We start from the raw sequence: 21,823 nt of genomic DNA, 5'->3' as shown, positions 1-21,823 counted from the left end.
ATGTCAGGGAGCTGCTGCTGCTGTCTCTGTCTCTGTCTCTGTTTTAACCTGAGGTAACCTGTGTGTCTCTGTGTGTCTGTTCAGAGGACAATGAGCAGCAGCATCGTGCGGAGGCTCAGCATCCCAGAGTGCATTTTGTTGGTGACCCAGAGGATTACCAAATACCCTGTTCTGATCCAGAGGATCCTGCAACACACCAAAGGTGAGTTCAAGGACCTGGAAACATCCAGAGAGGCTGAAACGAGTGTGTGAGTGTGTAACCGTGTTCCTCTGTGCTCCAACAGACTCTGACGGAGACCACGGCGGTGTCTGTGAATCTCTGCGCTGTGTGAAGGTGCTGATCGCAGCGGTGGACAGTAAGGTCAACGAGCAGGAGAAGAAAGGCCGGCTGAGGGAGGTCCACAGGTACACACACACACCCACACACTGACCCGGGGCCCTGGAATCTAGACCAGACTCAGATCCTGAATCAGATTGTTAGCAGAAAATCTACAGGACTGGACAGAAGCAGTGACTTAAAGGGATAGTTCACCCAAAATTGAAATTTCACTCATTATCTACTCCCCCTCATGTCGACTAAGGGCTGGGAGAAGTTTCAGAGTCCTCCGTGGCTTCTCTGAGTTACAGGGGGTCTCGGTGTAGCAGTGCATGTCCATATAATGGTTGCAAATGGATACCAACTGTCTTCGTAACAAAAAGACACACCAAAAAACATCCAAATACCTCCATGCTGCTCGTATATAATGTCCGTCTTGTATTGAAGCCCCGAAATGCGAAATTGTTCCGAAAAAAATTAAATAAGTCTATATTTCAAGCTTGTTTGTAACGGAAGCTCCTCTTCTTGGTCTGTCCAAATGAGTGCAATTTGAATTTTGGGTGAACTATTCTTTTAAAGGGATAGTTCACCCAAAATTCTAATTTCACTAATTTTCTACTCACCCCCATGTCGACTAAGGGCTGGGAGAAGTTTCAGAGTCCTCCGTGCCTTTTTGGAGTTACAGTGGGGCTCCGTGCAGCACTGCATGTCCATATGACGGTTGCGAATGGGCCTCACTTTTCTTCGTCCAAAAAGACACACCAAAAAAACATCCAAATACCTCCATGCTGCTCGTCTGTAATGTCCCTCTTGTATTGAAGCCCCAACATGAGAAATTGTTCCGAAAAAAAATTAAATAAGTCTATATTTTAAGCTTGTTTGTAGTGGAAGCTCCCAGTGTCTTAGTTCACTGCTTTGCCTGTGTCAGTGCAAATCGCGCCACATCTATGGAGGTATTTGGATGTTTTTTGGTGTGTCTTTTTGGACGAAGAAAAGTGAGCCCTGTTCGCCACCGTCATATGGCAATGCAGTGCTGCACGGAGCCCCGCTGTAACTCCAAAAAGGCACGGATGGCTCTGAGTGAAATTTGAATTTTGGGTGAACTATCCCTTTAAGGCTCTGACTGTTTCTGTGCAGCTTGGACTGGTTGTCGGCATGCACTGCGCTGTAAACCTGAAGGGTGATAGTGTCACTTGCATCTCTCACTCTGTCTCACTGCTACAATAACAGACAGGACGAGCTCTGTGCTGCTCTCTGGGGTCAGGACATACAAACTAGTATCTTTCTAGTGTTAGAAAACTGCTGTTACCAGATTATCTTTACTTTTAGATACTTTATACTTTATTGTCATTGTCATAATAACACAGTTATAAATAACAACGAGGTATCATTTAGAGCAGCTTAATACTGACGCAGAACTAGTGCAAAAAGTGCATATTACATTTCATTAAAGCAGAAGTAAGCGGAATGTTTGTGTTAATATAAGTCTTAAATAGTTCTATCTTCCGACAGTAATCACTTATATAGAGTGTTTGGTCTGAAACACGGGTCTGTCAGTCACTCTGCTCTGCTGTAAGCCGAGGAGAAAACTTTCCTTGTATCCTACAGCCTTTATCCAATGAGGAGAGAGAACGGTATAAAGGGGCGGTCCTCTCTGTGTGTGCAGCCAAGGGATGCGCGTGAATGTGGTGACGTAGGGACGAGGGCGGGGACTGCTAACTCCATCGGCTGACAGGAAGTTAGCCAAAACCACTGGATCGCTTACTTCTGCTTTAATGTCCAGAGGAGCATTTAGTGCATAATTATACCAGTTATATTATGTTTAAATTCTTTATTTATTTATTTTAAAAAGGGACAGTGCACATTGATCCACATTTCTGAACAGAAAGTAAATTAGCTGAGGCCTGGTTTTCATCGACAGTCCCTTCGCCAGATGGTAATAGACATGTTGATAATAATTCAATAAATAAAAGCAATTAAAACAGCATACTGTACATTACATAGATTAGACATACAAACCAATCACATTGGCCAATACACCACACCAAGAGACAGGACTCAACTCATTCAACACAGGTAGAATAACATGTTGTAGACTTACAGAGAAGATAGATCAGTGAAATTGTGCAACATCATAACTGCTCTCAGTACAGTAAGGTCTGTGAAGAACAGCTTGACTCGGAACAGGACACAGAACATGTATGTTCATATTATTTAATAATATTAAAATTTTGTTTTGTACATTTTTTCTGTGAGTTTGACACTACAGACCGTTCTAATATTAATTTGATGAAAGGTATACATTTATCTGAAATTATTTTCATGTCTTACTTTACAATATATATTATCTTATGCTGATGTTTGGTATTTCTGGAATGATAAAAAAAAGAGAAAAAAAATAACAAAAACACAAGAATATACAACAAACTAAAAAATTTGACCCCAAAACTGTGATAGGAATCGAACCATTGATTTTGTGAACTGTTCCACTCCTAATGTACGTACACATTTGGAGTTTGTCTTTTACGTTTGCACCTCTCTGTACCTTGATGTGTAACCTGAGCTTTGTGTGTCTCCAGTCGCACCGACAGTAAGTCCATCATGAGGATGAAGAGCGGCCAGATGTTTGCTAAGGAGGACCTGATCCGAGGGCGGAAGCTGCTGCACGACGGAGCGCTGCAGCTGAAGAACTCTGCAGGACGACTCAAAGGTTTTACAGTCTGTCTGTCCACCTCTCCAGATGATGTCCCTCTGTTTTCCTGGACTCGTCCTCATTTCTGTGTCCTGGTGTTTTGCAGACGTCCGCGCCCTGCTCCTGTCTGACGTGTTGGTTTTTCTTCAGGAAAAGGATCAGAAGTATGTGTTTGCCTCTTTGGTAAGTAGCTCATCTCAACACGACTTTAATGTACACTCTGTAATTAAAATTCACACTGTGTGACAAACGTACACTGTCTTTGTGCTCAGTGGACTTGGTCTTGAGTCCTGAGTTTGATCTGAACCTCTTTGCCCCTCAGGACCAGCGCTCCACAGTCATCTCTCTTCAGAACCTGATCGTTAGAGAAGTGGCTAACGAGGAGCGGGGTCAGCTCTCCTTCGGTTTTTTTCTACTATGGCATCATGTGTGAAGTTTGACACGCTGACTGTGACTGACTCGGGTTCTGTCTCTCTCCAGGTCTCTTCCTGATCACGGCTGGGACAGAGAGACCAGAGATGGTGGAGGTGTTGGCCAGCAGCAAGGAGGAGCGCAACACGTGGAGAGCCATCATACAGGACGCCATGCACTGCATGTGAGTTCACAACACGCATTCAGTGACTTCTGCATTAGGGATGCTGGGTGGTCGGGTGGTTAAGAGCACGTCCCATGTTGGCAATGCCCGATGCAGTGATCGCCAGTGGTGTAGTGGTCGTTGGACGTGAGGGTGCGCCGTCCCCCCAGTCTTTTTTTTTTTCTAAAGAGGAACTAAGCAGGATTTCTCCTGTGACTATGCTACGTTTTACCCTAATTAAAAAGCTCTGGAGTAATTGTGATCGTTAACTACATGACTTGTAACTTTGTTCCGAGTGAGAACGAAGGCTCTCTGTCTTCCACCTGCCCTCTCACAGCTGAAAACCAACCTCGCAACATCAGTGTAGTAGCCTACCTGGTCGCTGCCCCGGTGTCCCAGCTCTCCTCTCTGCAGCACCACGACACAAACGCGCTCCGTAACCCGCATTCTTTTATGACGGACACGCTGTAACATCGTAACGTTATTCACCGCTTCCTGTATTGATTTTTCACTGGCTTCGTTGTAAACAAATCCACATGGCCAGGCGGAGGGGTATCAAAACAGCAGAAAAGTAATGTTTTTTTTTTCTCCCTAGAAATGACTATGGAAAGCTGCAGATAGAGCCATTAGAAATGAATGCAACAGATTTTTTTTTTTAATGTAATTATGATGTTGTTTTTATATGCAATAACTTAGAGGCTTTTAGTTAGTTTTAAATTCAATATGTGCAAAAAAGTCATTTCAATAAGTTCTCAATAAACAACCAGTCCAGCCCTCGACTTGTACCAATTTTTACATTTTGGCCCAGGGTATATTTGAGTTTGACACCCCTGGTCTAGAGATGATAAAACTTTGTCTTGGACTTTCAACACTTTGGAGTGAATGATTGTGACAGTGGCATTAGGCTAGATAACAATTAAACATTACCTCTTGTTCAGTGACACTAAACTCTCGTGTGGCAGCGGATGGTATTTCAATGACGTCACATATTTATTTCAATGACGTCACAGATTTTGTATTTCGATGGCGTCCAGTCCACCCAGTAAAAAAATCCCCACTACACCACTGGTGATCGCCGGATCGATTCCTGACTGTGCTGATCTGTTCTGCGTGTCGTGTTTTTTTTTATTTACTTTTTATTAGTTTTCTTTTAGTAACATACACATATGTGCACAAAACATACAACATAACATAACATGATGAGGGGAGGATTTTGGCATTAAAGTCCCCCTCCAACGACCCTTTTTGGTTATTTTAAAGCATTCTCTCTGGTCTTTACTGTAAATTGTGATTATGAAGTTTTTAGCCAAAATCATTTCCACTGGGCGCACCGCAGCACGTCTCGGTTCCGCCGAGCGTTTCAGTGACGGTGATCGACGGTGCGTCATTATCACCGCCGCTGCTCCGCCCCGGTCGACAAGCGCTTCTGCCCCTCAGCTGTGTGTGTGTCTGTGTCCCTGTGTGTGTGTGTGTGTGTGTGTGTGTGTGTGTGTGTGTGTGTGTGTGTGTGTGTGTGTGTGTGTGTGTGTGTGTGTGTGTGTGTGTGTGTGTGTGTGTGTGTGTGCCCATGAGAGAGAGACCGGGTCCAGCTGAACTAGGGGCTGACTGACAGAGATGAAAGACGGTGAAACGCTGTAAAAAAAAACAACGTTTGTTTGTTTTTTCTCGGTGAGAAACTGTTGCGGACCCATACAGACTGTTGCAGCCGCCTCTTACACCGAGCTGTGAAGCCTTTCACCTCTGAGCCAGATGCAGAGCAGGGCGGGAGCTTGTAGCACTAGTGCCCTCCCCTGGGGTTGTGACACGTCAACCCCAGTCTCTCTGAAACTGCCAGTTTGCGTCTGCCATTGGTTCACAGCAATTTGAAGGCAGAAAAACTCAGAAATGCAATTTTGCACTTCATTTTCTGCTGATGTGTCCTCTGACACAAGAAAAATGCCACAGGAACATGTGAAAAGCATGAAAATTACAATTCTCATGGGAGGGGGTCTTTAAGTAAAACAGCAGAGTCAACATAAGCACGTCATACATACAAATATAAAGATGCTGCTTGGAAATAGGGAAAAACATTTCCTATTATCTTTGCCATTGATATGAAATCAGGTCTTAGAGTTGATACATAGCTGAGGCATTTTGACCAGCTGTCTTCAAAAATATCACTTTGATTCCTTAGGTTGAATGTAATTGTCTCCATAATATATATATATATATATTATAAATTATATCAATCCACTCATTTATTGTTGATTTCTCTTTCTTAAGCCATTTTCCGGTCAAAGCCTTTTTACATCCCACTAACAACACACTCAGAAGGTATTTGTCCCGCTTTGTATATTCAAGTCCAGATCACACAGGTACATGACTTTGAAATTTGAAAACATTTTCATTTTAAAAACAGCCTCCAGGAAAATGGAGCCACAGAGGAACAGCTCCAAAAAATATGAAAATGATTTGCTGAAGTGTTTCCACGGGTCTGATTTGAATAGTTGGTCTTTTGTGCCAGAGAACGAAATAATCTATCCTGTCACTTTAAAGCAGATATCAGCTTCACGGCCGTTTCGGCTAATGCTGCGTTCAAGGCAGGCTTTTGAAACCGTAAGTTACAGCTTCAAGTCACAACTACGACTTGGTAGCGTTCCAGGTAACCCGTAGCTCGTGTTTTTACCATCCTGTTGTCTGTGAAAGTTCCCTATAACGGCCACTCGTAACTTCCGACCCGTGAACTCGTACCAGATCGAACTGGTATGACTTCACAGGAAGGAAAAACACAAAGTACGAGTTTCTTTGAACGCACCATGAGTTAGCAGCCCCCGCCCTTGTCAGGCATCAATTGGTCCTTGTGCTACGTCACCACATTCACGCGCATCCCTTGGCTGCACACACAGCCCTTCATGCCGTTCTCTCTCCTCATTGGATAACACTTGTATCCCACAAGGAAAATTTTCTCCTCGGGTTACAGCAGAGCAGAGTGACGGAGAGACTCGTGTTTAGGCTGAAATACTTCATGTAAGTGATTGCTGACGGAAAATAGGACTATTTAGGACTTATATTAACAAAAACATTCCACTGATATCTGCTTTAAGGCAAAAAGGCCCCAAACAAATCTAAAACAATAAAATAACTAAAATTCTTCAGTAAATCTTACCAGTGGTTAAAATTGATGAAAAATTAAACATCCATAGATCTGGACTGAAACAGCTTGTACTGTAGATTCTTTATTGACAACAAACTAAAAAGCAATCGCAACATGTTTCTGACTGTTAAGGATTTTGATTGTCAGCAAGATGAACATCACAGTGTGTTTGTGTGTTGCCAGGGAGAAAGACGAGGATGAAGGAGTCCCCAGCGAGACAGAAGAGGACAGGAGGCAGCAGGAGAGCAGAGCAAAGGAGATCAGAGGTAAACAGACTGTGTTGTGTCGCGTTTTGTCGTATTGTGTTGTGTTTTACTGAATGAGTCATGAATCCCTGTGTTTGTGTTTGTGTGTTTTATTCTCCAGAGCTTCTCCAGAAGAAAGACGAGCAGATCATCTGTTTACTGGAGGAGAAGATCCACATCTTCAGAGAGCTGGGAGACGGTAGTCACGCTCCGGAGGACACGACCCCACCTGTCAGGGAGCGCATGCTGTTCAGGGCCACGGCTGATGATGTCACAAAGGGAGAGCCAATCATACAGGACGCCCTGAAAGAAGGTGAGCAGGAGCTTTTTATGGTATTGTGTGAGTGTGAGAGATGAGACGTTCACACCGTGTGTAACCGTGTCCATCTGTCTCCAGTGGAGACTCTGCACACGTTAGTCAGCAGTGGAGTGGGTGGAGCCGGCTGCAGTGCCCCCGCTGGCCTGACAGGGGGCAGCGTGGGACCGGTCTGCCTGCCCCGCCGAGCCGAGACGTTCGGAGGCTTCGACAGCCATCAGATGAACAGCAGCAAGAGTAAGAGTCACACACTCAATATGTAGCTGATGAAACAAAGGAGAAGGAGAAGAGCAGAATCCACCAGACTGATCAGCTGATCAAATACTGACACATCTGAACTCCTCCTCTCCTCTCCTCTCCTCTCCTCTCCTCTCCTCTCCTCTCCTCTCCTCTCCTCTCCTCTCCTCTCCTCTCCTCTCCTCTCCTCCCTTCTCCTCCCCTCCCTTCTCCTCTCTTCCCTCTCCTCCTCCATTTCTCCTCAGATGGAGACAAGGAAGAAGGGGAGGAGTCACTGGATCTCCGCAGGACTGAGTCCGACAGTGTGTTAAAGAAGGTGTGTGTGTGTGTGTGTGTGTATGTCTGTGTTGGTCCGAATAAAGTCACCGACTGACTGACTGCAGCTGATGAGAGTCAGAGGTTAAGTCCTGTGTTTCATGTGTGTCTAATATCTTTTATGTGTGTGTGTGTGTGTGCACAGGGAGCCACCGCCAGTCTGCAGATGTTATTGAAGAGAAACAATGATGTAAGTGTGTGAGCTTCATTTCTATTGTGTGTGCAATACAGCTGTATTGATGTAATTTAAATATACGTTGTACCTATGTAATGTAAGTATGTGATGTATTGGTTGTTTACTTTAGGCTAGCAAACTGCCCTTCTTCTTTTTCACTAATAAGGTGCTTACAGCTCAGACTTACTGGTTGTGAGTCGGAGTTCAGTGACAAAATCTGCCTGATTTCCTTTCAGAACAATGTTATAGCAGATGAAACACTGTGGAGACTGAGATGAAATATGAACTATTATGCGTTGCATAGGCAGCGAGCTGACAGATGCTCATTAAAGTTGTATGAGGTGGTGGGGATGAACCAGCTGTCTGTGCCAGTGACAGGATGCTTGTGTCTCTCCAGCAGGTCCAGCACAGCGTGATACATCTCCATGACCTGCTGATCTCACTGCAGGTACAGGAACACACCTATTGGCACACATAAAGAAAAGCACACTAACAGGAAACACACCTACTTACCCCGTCTCCTCCTCCTCCTCCTCCTCCTCTTCCAGGCCGTTGTGGTGCAGCAGGACTCCTTTGTGGAGGACCAGCGACAGTCCCTGAACGACCGGCTTACCGCCAACTCCTCCAGACACTCGTCCTCTTCCTCGCTCTCTTCCTCCTCCTCCTCCCGCCCCTCCTCCCTCGTGGAGCAGGAGAAACACAGGAGTCTGGAGAGGCAGCGACAGGAGGCAGCCAGCCTGCAGGTTCGCAGACTGCGTTCATCATCAAACTCAGGGTTCTTACAGATCCTTAAAGGGATAGTTCACCCAAAATTCAAATTTCACCCATTATCTACTCACCCTCATGTCGACTAAGAGCTGTGAGAATTTTCAGAGTCCTCCGTGCCTTCTCTGAGTTACGGGGGGGTCCGCGCAGCAGTATTTGTCCATATAATGGTTGTCAATGGATACCAACTGTCTTCGTCCAAAAAGACACACCAAAAAACATCCAAATACCTCCATACTGCTCATCTGTAATGTCCCTCTTGTATTGAAGCCCCGACATGAGAAGTAGTTCCGCGAGATTTGCACTGACACAGGAAGAGCAGTGAACTGAGACACTGGGAGCTTCTGCTACAAACAAGCTTAAAATATAGACTTATTTAATTTTTTTCGGAACAGTTTCTCATGTTGGGGCTTCAATACCAGAGGGACATTACAGACGAGCAGTATGGAGGTATTTGGATGTTTTTTGGTCTGTCTTTTTGGACGAAGAAAGTTGGTATCCATTGACAACCATTATATGGACAAATACTGCTGCGCGGACCGCCCCGTAACTCAGAGAAGGCACGGAGGACTCTGAAAATTCTCACAGCTCTTAGTTGACATGAGGGTGAGTAGATAATGAGTGAAATTTGAATTTTGGGTGAACTATCCCTTTAAAAAGTCTTAAAAGGCATTGAATTCATTAATCTAAAAACCTTAAAGGCCTTAATTGGCATTAAAATGTCTTAAATCAATTTCTCAAAGGTCTTAAAAATGTTAACACTTGGTAAGTGGTATTTTATGGTCTCAAAATAATTGGTAACATTCCGACATAGAGAAGTTAGTGGCGGCCGTCAACGCTAAATTTCTCACCGCCTCCAGCTCCCGAGTCAGTGTTTTTTTTTTCCGGACTTTTTATGCATTTATTTTGAAAGGACAGCTGGAAAGAGACACAATCCAATGTTCATGTTGCAGTCACTTTACCTTGGATCACATAGGAACGTGGGTAAAATTGTCCCTAACCCTATGTAATTGATGTGGTGTTTTTTTTTTCTGCATTTGTGTTTATTGTGAAGTCGGTCTTAAATTTAATTTCAAGTGGCTTTAAAAAAAGTCTTAAATTTAACTTGGCTTAAGCTGTAGGAACCCTGAAACTGTATGTGTCTAACACGGTGTCAGTCAGTGTAACGTCTCCTCTGGTTGCTTTCAGAAACAACAGGCTGCATATCAGGAGGAGAAGAGGAAGAGAGAGAAGGAGTGGGAGCTGAAGGAGAGGTTTCTGGCAGAGCGGGAGGAGAAACTGAGGGAGGTGGAGGAGGAGACCAAAAGGAGGAACCACGGCCTGCAGAGGGAGAGAGAGACGCTGCAGAAGAAGAAGGACGAGTACCAGAAGGAGCTGGAGAGGCTGAGGGAGACTCAGAGGAGGCTGGAGCGGGACACAGAGGCCCTGAGGAGAGACTCTGAGAGACTGGAGGCCATGAGGACAGACCAGGTCAGGCTCCTTTGGACTTTTCCCCCATGTACAGACATAAGCAGTCTGAGGAAGCTTTGACTATAGGCCAGGCTCAAAATAAATGTTAGCTGGTGTTTATTCTTGTGTTGTCAGCTCAGTGAGAGCTGAGGTCCAGCTCCTCTCACCCCATGGACCTCCTTCTTCTTAGAGGAGGTCTAATCAGTCATAACAGCTGTCAGGTGTCCAGGCCCAGCAGGTCAACTTTGTATAAAGAAAAGATGACCTGCTGCTTCATACGGAAACATTCACTTCCGGCCCCCCGGCCCCACAACCATCAAGATCATGGTGTCATCGTCACTGACACACTTCATTAGAAGCAATAGTGACTCCTCAGCCCAGTTTAATCTCTCTGGACCAGCTGGGTCAGCTGAGTTCACCTCTGAGACACGGAAACACGTCCAAACACAGTCAGTCCATCAGACAGGCCGGACGTAGAGAGTCCGCAGTCACAATCATCAAGGGGAAACAAAGGTCAGAGTCCGCAGAGCCACTTCCTGCTTCACCCTTGACCTGCTGTAGTCACTGATGTGTATCCAGATACAGTTTCTAGTCATGTTTCAGACCTCAGCTGTCAGTGGACCACTGACTGCACTCAGATCAGTCCTAAGTGTGTATCTGTAATAGCTGGGTTTGAGAGTAGAGAGAGAAAGAGAGAGAGACCATGGACATGGTTATTAACTTTAAAGGGATAGTTCAACATTTTGGCAAATTGGCCCATTGCCATAATCCCTATAGTCATAGCAGTAGGTACGTTACCTTTAATTGTAAGTGCAAGCTATTTTTAGAACGGCGGAGCAGAGTCGTGAGCTGCTCAGAGCTACGCTACGGAGGCTCATGGGATTTTTTGGTTTCCCTCATCAAACTCATCAAATACACAATCCAACAACTCCAAAATGCTCTGGTGGACAAGTTGTGACCTGCACATTCACCACGCTATGAGATAATAACAGAACTTTACGAGTAATAACAGTACCTTACAAGACAGAGTTGTTTTAGAGGTAAATGCAGAGACTGTTTGCCGAAAAACTGCCCCCAACGGGAACGCGCATCAGCGGTTTTGCATGAATTTACCTTGAAAACAACTCTGTCTGGTAACGTTCTGTTATTATCTCATAGCGTGGTGAAGCGTAGCGTAGCTCTGAGCAGCTCACGGCTCTGCTCCGCCGTTCTAAAAATAGCTTGCACCGACAATTAAAGGTAACAAACCTTCTGCTATGACTATAGGGGTTATGGCAATGGGCCAATTTGCCAAAATGTTGAACTATCCCTTTAACAGTGAAAATGATCACAGTTCACATAGAAAGATGGATAAACAGTAGAAATGATTATGATAACATAAGAGCAATAACAATGATCATAATCCTCTAGTTCCAAAACAGAAACCTGCAGAATGAAGACAGAGAGAAACACAGCAAAGAAATGAAATAGAACAATATGGATAGAGTGTGTGTGTGCTCAGTGCATCATGGGAATCCTGCAGCAGTCTAGGTCTAAAGCAGCATGACTAAGGGATGAACTCAGTTGAACCAGACTTAAGTTGAGAAAGCTGTGTGAGAGCTCGGTGTATTGACACAGGGTGGAGGAACAAAGCACCAATGCTATTCTTTCTTCAGATTCCCTCACAGTTATTGTCAGATTAACACCTGCTATAATGGAGTTTTCCCCAAAGAGGTGGTCCACAGTAATGATAATCCATTACTGTGCCCTCAAAGATAAAAGATAGATATTAGATGCAGGTTATGGGAAATATTAACTTCATGTCTGGGAGTGTTTTCTCTTACAGGATCAGATGTACCAGCGCACTTCCTCCACCACCTCTGAAGACTCCATACACCATCCACTCCGTGTCTCTGGGTCTGATCTGGATTTGAGGGAAACAGCAGAGCAGCCAAAAGAGGTAAAATCAAGTCTCCGTCAGAAAACACCCAGCAGGACGGCAGAGAGGGCGTTGGATGATGAGGCCTCTTTCTTTCTGGATGTTCGACAGGTGGAGCTCTCATCCTCAGCTCCGACCAAAGAGCCTTTCCTCCGCATCGGGTCTAAGAGGATGGGCAAAAACTTCAACCCTTTCTCCTCCTCCTCCTCTTCCTCCTCGTCCTCGTCCTCCTCGAAGCCTCAGGGAGCAGAGAAGGAGTCCCAGATCCCCACCAGACTGCTGCAGCTGGCCAAACCCAAAGAGAAGAAAGACAAGAAGAAGAAGGGAAAGGGAGGGGAGCAGACCCAGACAGGTATGGACTACAACAGCTCAGTCCAGTTCATGAGCCACTTATACTGAGGTGTTGTACAGTCTGATGACCGTGGAGACAAAGATCTCCCTGAACCTCTCAGACCTGCAGAACAGTAGCTGCGTTTCCATTACAGATTTTCGCAAAATAAAAGCGACATTTCTGAAACTTCGAAAAAGTGCAATTGCTATTTGCGGGTGTTTCCATTGAAAGGCATTTTGCGAATGAGCCGTAATCTAGTCTCGCCATATCCCATAATTCTCCCCCCCCGCGAGACTTCACTTTGAGGAAGTTGGACGTAAGCGTCTTGCGTTCCTATGGTGACAGCACAGTGACTCAGCTGCTACAGCTGTTGCTGTTATTGTTTTTAACAAAGACGAAGGCAGCGCTTGATTGCTGAAAGGCAAAGCCAATGTGGCGCCGGCAGCGGCCACAAATAAGAGACACCAGCGTTGATTTGGTGCTGACAACAATATACAGGGGTTGTGTCCACACACCCGTACTGGTTTTATGTGACTAAAGGGGACATATCGGTGCAGGAGGGAGTGGGAGTGTGGATGAGCCAGTCTCCTTCAACCATGCGCGGGAAACGGGAATGATAGGAAAGGTTTTTCTAATTTAATGAGAAACAATGCCCAGGTCAGCAATGCATGACAAAAAACATGTGGTTCATTTGTCCCCTCAAGTTACATAACCAACACAGCGTGGACACACACAACTCCGGTGACGTGTAGAAAAGCGAAAAAAGTGTTTCCATTACACTTTTGCGATACACGTTTGTATCGATACGTCTCAAAAACCACCTCATGAGAGTGTAAAAACCTTTTAGCAATATTTGAGAGTTTTTTCGAACTGTAGGTGTTTCCATTACCAGGTTTTCATTTCGATATTTAGGTTTTGCGCATTTCAAGGGGTAATGGAAACGAACCTACTCACATGACACATAGCAGCTGCTGTCACTGCTTCTCTGACATGCCACAGTGTTGTAGAGAGTGGGTGGTGTTGTCTAATAATAATAATAAAGATAGTACAATGGAAAATAATGCAATATGATATTCTGCTCCTTCAAAACAGAGTTAATGTGGAATAAGACCACCACAGTTTACTGATAAACTAACCTGACCTAACATCAGAGGAAAATAAAACAGTAGGTTATTGGTCCAATTTAATAAACACTTAAAGGGATACTTCACCCAAAATCAACTATTCACCAATTTTCTACTCACCGTCATGCCAAGGAAGGGTTCGGAGAACTTTTGGAGTCATCAAAACGCTTTTGGAGTTCCGTGTTTACATCATACATCCAATGATTTACAACGACATTATCAACAACTTTTTCATGTGGCGGCTTCAGGACACTTGAGTCAGTACAGACGAGCAGTATGGAGGTATCTGGATGTTTCATGTGTGTGTGTTTTGGGCGATTCAAAAGTGAACTCTATCCGCCTCCATTATATGAAAATCTGTTGCCAGCCGGACCCCCTCTGGAACTCCTAAAGCGTTTTGATAACTCAGAAAGTTCTCCAAACCCTTCCTTGGCATGACGGTGAGTAGAAAATGGGTGAATTATCAGTTTTGGGTGAAATAGCCCCTTAACTGGAGCTTAGGCCATAGTCTATGGACAACTGCTGTGGGATGGATGGATTATTATGTGGCTCAGGAGCACATCCACAAATCAAAAGGTCAGTGGTTTGATTCCCAGCTCCTCCCCGCTGTATCATCGGAGTGTGAATGTGTGAGTAAAGGGATGAATGTGGTTTTTAGTGTAAAGCTCTTTGAGTGGTTGGTAAGAGCAAAAAAAAAGGCTCTAAGTCCATTTAAATAATTAATCACTTTAGTGCAGTGTCATGTATTGTGTTGTGAAACAATGACTGTGGAGTTGTGGGCTCATGACCAAGGCTCTTAACCCCCAGTTGAATATTTCTACAACACTACATATTAGTGAGATGGAGTCCTTTGAGTGAGGATCTGACCAAAGCAAACCAGATCCACCGCAGCAGCAGGTCTGTTGGTCCAGACACCAGTTTTCACTCTTTGTGTTTCTGTCTCCATAGAGAACAAAATGACAATGATGTCGGATTCTCAGAAAGATGGAGACATCTTCTTCTGCTGAGGACCAGGACAAAGCACATTTGAACTTCTGACCCTCCTGAGGAACCAGACCGCTGCTGGACCACACAGAACACAGGAGCTAGAGTGGATTCAGACCAGACCAGACCATGTGGATGAGGAGCCAGACAGACTGTCAGGGTGACAGACTCACTGATTTGGATTGTCAGTAACAATGAACTGATGACTCAGTCAGGAGGATCTCAATCAGAAAACATGCCAATGATTCCCCAGGACCCCAGCAGTCCACCACCCCAGGACTCCACTGTGAAGTCAGACCTCATCAAGACTCTTTTACATGAACCATGACTCAGTCCCGAGTTCCTACTCATTTTCCAGGGTCACTATCTGGAAGAACCTTAAACATCTGCTCTGACTTTAATCAGTCAACCTGACTAACAAGGCAGAACACCTGGACATGGTCTCAGTATCAGTTAGAGTCCTAAACAAATCCACCACTTCTCACTGTCCACACTGTGCTCAGGTCAATGTGTGAGACCACATGGCCGTCAGTGACTTGTCAGTCACCAGAGAGATGGAGGAGTCTGTAAGACAGGCTTAACTCATGGTCCACAGAGAGTCCAGAGACTGCTCAGGATCCAGACTGGTCCACAGAGTGCTGAGGATCCAGACTGGTCCACAGAGTGCTCAGGATCCAGACTGGTCCACAGAGTGCTGAGGATCCAGACTAGGACTGTGGTGCTCAGAGCAGATTTAAACTGACTGTTGTTAGATGTTGAGGTGGTCTGACATGATCCATCAGTTGAACTTTGGTTCTAATGAAACCAAAAACATGAACGTCCTGTTTAAATTCACGTAAACGTTCATTTGTGTGATAAGTCTGTGTGAAGCTACTTCTATACTTCAACAGCTTTCACAATCTGAATACAATGAATGAAGTTGAACCGCCTGTCAGCAGCTGTCCCCAGTCATCGGTGTCAGATTATGCAGACGTGTTTTTAAATTATATTTTTATTATGTTCTTATGCAGCCTCAGTAGATGACAGAGGGATGAAGCTGCTGCAGCAGAGCTGGGTCAGAACACACTGAGCTCAGCACAAAACCATCTCACCCACCATTGGATCCATTCAGTAGCCATCAACCACATCATGCAGTCTCCATCAGTCACAAACCGCAGATGTGCAGACTAGAATTTTGAAGTAATTTTTAACAGATTTTCTGTCTGTATGTCTACGTCCTTTCAGATTCAGTACAACATTAATACTGTAAAGAATCAGATGGAGCTTGGGGGACACCATGTAGCTCAGATTCTGAACCTGGACCCCTGTTACCTGAGTTTTCTTTGGCTCAACACTTCCTGTATTTCTTTCACATTACATTACAGTACTGCTGTTTAACATACTGAGGGAACACATGTTGTGTGTGAATTGACCATGTCTGTCTGTTTAGTTACTCTTACTTTTACTCCTAGGCACCTGTCATTTAGACTGATCATGCATTGAAGGACAATCCTTAAAGGGACAACGAGGAGTTTCTATTTGGTTATAAAAAAGTCTCACGTTAATGTGGATGAATCTACGCTACCCACACTTGTTAATGGGCCCATTTTCGATAAATATATCGTTTTGTCTCTATCGTTATTTTGTTATTATTAGTGGTGGTGGAAACACTGGTCAAGCCGACCAGCGTTTCTTTACTTTCTGTTTCGCGGCGAGTCATGAGAATAACGCTGCCGAATCACCGTTTATGGTCGGAACTACGATGGTATGTGATCGTCTTCCAACCTCTGACTTTAATTCTTGATGAATGAAAACATGAGTCTGTCTTGCGCCGGTCAAAGAATTTCACGAATGTAGTGTGAAAACACTTCGCTTTTCCAAAACTCCTTGTTGTCCCTTTAATTAACTGAATCAGTGTTGAGCTGAAGTGTTAATTGATGTTAAGCAGCATCTTCAGGTTGTATTGAATCCTGAGTAACATGAGAAGGGCTCTCTTAAAATCCCCTGAGCTTCTGTTTTCTGTAGATAACCCTATTATACTGAGAGTATAATAATACCCACCCCTGTTCAGTGTCCTCCCTTAAACCAGATCCTGGGTCTTTTGTTGCACGGCTCTCTGCAGCTCTGCAGATATGAACACAACACACCAACACACAGAGGGGCCTCGAGGCTTTTTATCCTCCCTCTCATCCAGCCACAGTCATAAGTCAGATTTACACCACATTGATTTTCTCTCTCCTCTCCAGAGAGGCAGGGGCTGAGGTCTATATCATTTCCTCCCTCTCTGCTGACAGCAGCATATTTGGACTGAAAGTGAAAGCACAGCAGCCGTCTCTTAATTCCCTGCAGCTCCTCCCTGCTCTCACTCTGCTGGCGTGTGATTGGCAGCGGTGGTTTGTCCCACTCAGGCCCTGTGCAGACTGGTATTACCATGCATCTTTAGTGATCAGCTTTAAGTATGTCCATATGTCTAAGTACACCCACAGTCTCTTCAGTCTGCAACAGCTCTGATCCCTGAAGCTAAGTAGGCTACATCACAGAAGTGACATTTGATCATTGGTTCATGGTTTGAAAGAAAAAAAGAAAGAAAGTTGGTCTGTCTCTCCTCTTCCATACTCTTTCCCTTCACTATGCACTAGTTTTACTAAACCAACCCTTACAGTTACATAGGACCTTACAGTTTTTGCACTGTATGTCAGCGCTTCTTGTATTTGTACTAAAACCAGAAGGTACAAAGTTTTTTTTTTTTCTCTTTTTATGTACAAAGAAAAAAAGGGGAAACCAACAAATGCTGTAAATATGTTTTATGTACAAATTTGAACTTCCAAAGTATTGATGACTGTGGATTTTATTTAGATGGATGATTGATTTGTTTTTAATGAATAATTAAGTTTTATTTATCTGTCCTCAACCCATTTTGGAAATAAATAATGTGCTGTTTGTCATATGACGTGTGTTGTGAGGTTCTTTTGATAAAGTGATGGTGTGTGCTGCTTGGTCAGACCTTTAGGTGTGTCTGCGGCCCAAAAAATGTCTTTGGTTGTTGACAGTTGACTGGGTGACGGGTCAACGCTGTGGTGCAGAGACATAAGGATAGCATCACTAGAGCCAGAGTCATGACAGCACTCCTGCCCAGTTAGCAACATGGAAGTCTGCATGGGTCTCAAAGGGCAGATTGTTCACCTAAATAACACCACAACCAAATATGAAATAATGATAAAACCAAAAAAACAGGTTAAATGTGCTACTGAAAATAGACAAATGAGTGAGTGGCAGCCTGTCCATTTTCAGTTAAAGCAGAAGTGAGTGATCCGGTCGTTTTCGCTAATGCTGCGTTCCAGGCAGGCTTTTGAAATCGTAAATTACAGCTTCAAGTCACAACTTACGACTTTGTAGCGTTCCAGGCAACCCACTCGTGTTTTTCCGACCTGTTTTACCGGTGAAAGTCACTATAACGGCCACTCGTAACTTCCGACCGGTGAACTCATACCAGATCGAACTGGTACCACTTCACGGTCGGAAAAATACGAGTTTCCTTGAACGCACCATAACAGTCCTCGTCCCTACGTCACCACATTCACGGCGTTCCTTGGCTGCACACACAGCCCTGCATGCCGTTCTCTCTCCTCATTGGATAAAAACTGTAGGATACGATAAATGTTTTCTCTTCGGCTCAGAGCAGAGCAGAGGGACTGAGAGACCCGTGTTTCAGTCCAAACACTCTATATAAGTGATTGCTGTCGGAAGATATAACTATTTAAGACTTATATTAACACAAATATATCACTTACTTCTGCTTTAAGGACTGAGTAGTTGCTGATCAATTGGTGGTATGTTGCACTCCACTCAACCAATAGATTTGAGTGGTCTGTGTGCAAGTGTGCAGGCAGTAATAGATCATAATCTCACCAAATTAAGGACCCAAGGGTTATTACAGATCTGAGAGGTACATGTATATCACATTGAGTCTGAAGCTAGAAATCAAATAGCAGCCTGTTAGTTGCTCTGTCTTACTCCTAACAAAACAGTTTTCATATGAATAGACTCTTTCTATAATCCATTTGAAATTCTTCCAGATACTTCCTGTTTTTTGTGTGTTTTCAGTGTTATCATACAGTATGCCTTGTAATGTGGGTCTCCAGAATGTTACATTAAACACACTTAATGTTTAATTGTTGTATCTCATAGTAATAACTTGTAACATAGAGTTAAATTTGCATAGGAAATGTATCTTTATTTCTTTGATGTTAAGTGCACATACACACGTGTAATTATTATATGTATTCCTTGATGTTGTTTTTATATTTACACATTCAAGGCTAGGTTACCAAGGCAACAACACAGCTATATATACATATGTATACCCTAATATACATAAGACCATTACCGGGAAAACAAGTCAGGCCATGTAACCCCCATGTGAGTGTGAGGCTGTAAATATTAAAATATTAAAGTATCTAATCTGAGAGACAAAGTGATAACAATGCATTGTTTCGTTGAGAGCAGGTTTATATCCAACACATCCTGAATTCCTTATGGGCAAATAAAAAGTCAACAAATGGAGAATTGTCTGTGTCTGTGTTGGAGTCAAGCAGCCGACTGCCAGCCCTCACTCCAACATCATCCTATACACAATCTGTTAGGAGGAAAGGAGATTTAATGGGGCGTTGGAAACTGTATATTTAGGAGCCGACTGAATCCTGTGACATTTGGTGCCTTAAACCCAGGACACATTCAGCAAAGCTGTTCACTGAGAGAGCTGCTGCCCCAGCGGAGAGTAATCTTCGGCTCAGCTTACTTTGGTTGCCATGCAACAATGCAGTACAAGTGCCTCATCCTTATCTAACAGAGCATCGTGAGCACACTGACAGGTGCAAACAGGACTGACGGTGAGGTGTTGGCTGCCATTGGGTTTTCTCATCTGATAAACACAATGTACGATATGCGTCACATTTTCAAAACAAAAGAAAAGGCTCTGCTACAAAGGAGATACGGTACTTCTAGTCTACCGAAGCACAGATATCACTAACATACAAAATAAACCTTTTTTTTTTACCATGTTGTAGCCTTTTACTCTTTATTCCAGCAATTTAATTCCATGTACAACTAGAGACAGGTTGTCACAGAGAAGATAAGGTTGTTGCATGGTTACTCAGTCAGTAATACAGTATATTGTAACCAGTCATGTATTATTAGCCTATCAATACAATTGTTACAATATGTTGCATTATTACATTGTTGTTACATGGAGTTTTATATTGTTCACCTCACAGTCCTCCTTCACTGGAGGTTTCCAGAGATCCTGTTCCTTATGAATTATCTATATCCTTATGTGTCTCTGCAGCTCAGGGTGGAGATGGACTGGAACAACTTGAACTACATTTCAGAAGAAAATATTGTGACATCAAATGTGGCTCTCTGAGATTTTTTTCAACAACAAGTCCACTCTTTTACACTGGTCCTCCAGTCTATAAACTTCCAGTACACAGCTGCAGCTTCACAGACCTGAAACCTAAGCTCAGTGATCACCTTATCCCTCGCCGACTGTCTCAGGAAGTGTGTGAGCACCGGTCTCAGGGGCCGCTCTGGGTCCACCGATGTGCTCTCTCCATTTCAAATTCAGCACTAGACTGAAATCCCAGTCCATCTGTGAGAATCTTCTGAACCCAAACCTCTCCTCCAGGCCTCTCAGCCTCACATCGTTACTTGTGTTGAGATGTTCCATGGTTTGTGGAGCCACATCACATCATGTAGTTTACTTTTCTTGTCTTGGTCAGTGTGTCGCTGCTCTAGACGCTCAATGTTTGTTTCGGCCTCGGCCAAAATTAATCGTCACCCCTGTACATACAAACATCCAACACACAATACTACAACATGACAAGCATTGACAACTCAGGCAATGCAATGCATTACTTAGCATAGCACACAACAGAAATCAACAACAATCAACAACAATGTTCATTAAAAAACTTCACTGCACCAGGTACAAAAGGCCTCCTGAATCTTTCCGAGGAACATCTTGGCATCACCAGTCTGTTGCTAAAAGAACATAGAGTGGGTGGTCCTTATTGTGCAGAATGCAGCAGAGTTTCCTCCCCACCCTCTTCTCCATGACCACCTAAAGAGTCAGGAGGCAAACCAATGATAGAACCTGCCTGTTTCCCATCACGTTCCTCAGTTACATGCTGTCATTCCGACATCCCACCATTCCGATGTCCCACCACTCCGACATCCCACCATTCCGGCATACCACTATTCTGACATGCAAATGTCCCACCATTCAGACAAGGCTTTCAATAGAAGAAAATGTCTGTTACTCAACAAGTGACTCCCTTCTTTAAGACATGCTGATAGAGGAATACCCACATGGTTGTGGGTAAGTACGCAGCAGAGTGCAGACAGGGACTAGTCTGCCTGTCTAGCCTCTACCTGCTCTTTTTTACTAAACTTCAGAAAAGAAAATTGAATTTGAGCCCACTGTGGGTCTTATCGTTAGTTTAATAACTCATCTATCAGACGATGTAGCTCAAACTTTGTGAAAAATTCTATTCTCAAGTAAATCCGGGATGAAAGTGTGGTATTTTTTTCCGCATTGGACAATGCAGGCGCACGGATTATATGTCAGCCTGCTCACGATTCATCAGCCACTGATATTGGATTTCTGAACACCTTTAACCAACTGCCTAAGCCCAACCAGTGCAAAATCTTTTGGGGAAAAAAAAAACGCTATTAAAGGAATTGTCGGAAAGGCAGGATGTTTATAAAAAAAAAAATACAGTCATTCGACCATAGGAGGCAAAAATTGTCGGAATGATGGGACATTTGATAGAAAATTAAGTGTTGCCATTTAGACAATTAGCATCCCACAGTCTCATGATTCTTCATCATCACTTCATGATTTCTTTCAGTGCTTTGTGAGTTCATGCAGTATGTTATATGAAACAGCGGTTGTTTGCTCCCGAGGCTTCAGTGCATTTCGCCACATTAGTCAGCCACACAGAAAATATACTGTGAAACTCCTCCATGACTGCCTGGAGATATTTTTAGACAGGGACAACCATGAATAATGCACAGGAAGTGTGCGTCTGTGATAACGTAAAGAGAAAATGAGATGTGTGGTGGTGTGTGCACTTAAAGTGGATGTGAATATAAAGTTTAGAGTTTCCTGCCCTTTAAAGGTCATGGACGTATCTCTGGTGAAACAGATAAATATTTAGGAAGCTTTGTAGAAGGCAGATTAAAGGGCTTCACTGCATTTACAGTGTGGTTC

General features: G+C 43.9%; 1 protein-coding gene across 2 annotated transcripts in view; it reads left to right on the top strand.

Moving 5' to 3' along the window:
* Positions 1–17,486, top strand: part of LOC310987493 (uncharacterized protein) — a 102,986-nt gene extending 85,500 nt beyond the window's left edge. The window contains exons 31-47 of one of the 2 annotated variants that reach the window (XM_083973776.1): positions 85–202; positions 285–405; positions 2,896–3,026; positions 3,115–3,191; positions 3,331–3,397; positions 3,489–3,603; positions 6,899–6,981; positions 7,082–7,273; positions 7,358–7,513; positions 7,759–7,829; positions 7,974–8,018; positions 8,401–8,451; positions 8,552–8,746; positions 9,957–10,238; positions 12,043–12,156; positions 12,247–12,487; positions 14,539–17,486. In XM_083973776.1, the coding sequence (XP_083829902.1) occupies positions 85–202; positions 285–405; positions 2,896–3,026; positions 3,115–3,191; positions 3,331–3,397; positions 3,489–3,603; positions 6,899–6,981; positions 7,082–7,273; positions 7,358–7,513; positions 7,759–7,829; positions 7,974–8,018; positions 8,401–8,451; positions 8,552–8,746; positions 9,957–10,238; positions 12,043–12,156; positions 12,247–12,487; positions 14,539–14,597 (2,118 nt within the window). In that variant the 3' untranslated portion in view covers positions 14,598–17,486. The remainder of the gene's footprint in view (positions 1–84; positions 203–284; positions 406–2,895; positions 3,027–3,114; positions 3,192–3,330; positions 3,398–3,488; positions 3,604–6,898; positions 6,982–7,081; positions 7,274–7,357; positions 7,514–7,758; positions 7,830–7,973; positions 8,019–8,400; positions 8,452–8,551; positions 8,747–9,956; positions 10,239–12,042; positions 12,157–12,246; positions 12,488–14,538) is intronic. The other variant, XM_083973775.1, reaches the window with a different exon arrangement.
* The last annotated feature ends 4,337 nt before the right edge of the window (positions 17,487–21,823 follow it).

This window comes from Trachurus trachurus, assembly GCF_905171665.1.
Source record: "Trachurus trachurus genome assembly, chromosome: 6".
NCBI classification, from domain to species: Eukaryota; Metazoa; Chordata; class Actinopteri; order Carangiformes; family Carangidae; genus Trachurus; species Trachurus trachurus.
The sequence above is the reverse complement of the archived record's forward strand: the minus strand, read 5'-3'. Positions and strand labels throughout refer to the sequence as shown.